This window comes from Primulina tabacum, chromosome 15 (genome assembly GCF_025594145.1).
Source record: "Primulina tabacum isolate GXHZ01 chromosome 15, ASM2559414v2, whole genome shotgun sequence".
Lineage (NCBI taxonomy): Eukaryota > Viridiplantae > Streptophyta > Magnoliopsida > Lamiales > Gesneriaceae > Primulina > Primulina tabacum.
Genome location: NC_134564.1, coordinates 24,820,401 through 24,821,210, shown reverse-complemented (window position 1 = coordinate 24,821,210; position 810 = coordinate 24,820,401). Strand labels below are relative to the sequence as shown.

The following is an 810-nucleotide window of genomic DNA, read 5'->3' as shown; positions in this document are numbered from 1 at the left end:
AGAATTTTTATTCCTTTATCTTTTCCCGCAGCATTGAAAAAAGCTAAAATTGATGCGCAATTCGATAATTTTCTTGAAATATTTAAGAAATTGCACATTAATATTCCTTTTTCCGATGCTTTGATACAAATTCCTAGTTATGCTAAATTTCTGAAGGACATCTTAGCAAATAAGAGGAAGCTGGAGGATCATATGACTGTAAACTTAACTGAAAACTGCTCTGCATTGGTACAAAACAAGATCCCACCAAAACTCAAGGATCCAGAGAGTTTTTATATTCCTTGCATCATTGGTGATGTTTTTCATAAAGCTCTATGTGATCTTGGTGCGAGTATTAACCTTATTCCTTTGTCTGTATTTAGGAAACTGGGATTGTGAGAGCCTAAGACAACAAGGATGTCATTGCAGCTAGTAGACAGATATGTCAAGTATCCACGAGGAGTAATAGAGGATGTATTGATGAAAGTGGACAAGTTCATTTTTCCTGCAGATTTTGTGGTGCTTGACATGGAGGAAGATATGGAGATGACTTTAATCCTAGGGAAACCGTTCCTTGCACTTGGCAAGGCCCTGATTGATGTACAAGAAGGGAAGTTGAGATTAAGAATGGGAGAGGGAGAAATCACTTTTGATGTTTTCAATGCTCTTAAGCACACACTGCACACTAATGATTATTTTAGAGTTGATTCTTTGGATTCGCTTGTGTGTAATTTTGTACAGAATGCTCTGAAGGATCCATTGGAGGCTACCCTCACTACTGAATTGAAGGAAGATGAATTGGATGAAGAAAAAGCTGAAATAGTGGCATAA

The 810-nt window shown here is 37.0% G+C and overlaps 1 protein-coding gene across 1 annotated transcript; it reads left to right on the top strand.

The window, feature by feature from the left end:
• The first annotated feature begins 396 nt into the window (after positions 1-396).
• LOC142525999 (uncharacterized) lies at positions 397-810 on the top strand. The gene has a single exon (XM_075630272.1). The coding sequence runs from the start codon at positions 397-399 to the stop codon at positions 808-810; it is 414 nt and encodes a 137-aa protein (XP_075486387.1).

Coding starts and splice junctions, on each gene's coding strand:
- LOC142525999 (XM_075630272.1), top strand. CDS start 397: ATGTCATTGCAGCTAGTAGACAGATATGTCAAGTATCCACGAGGAGTA.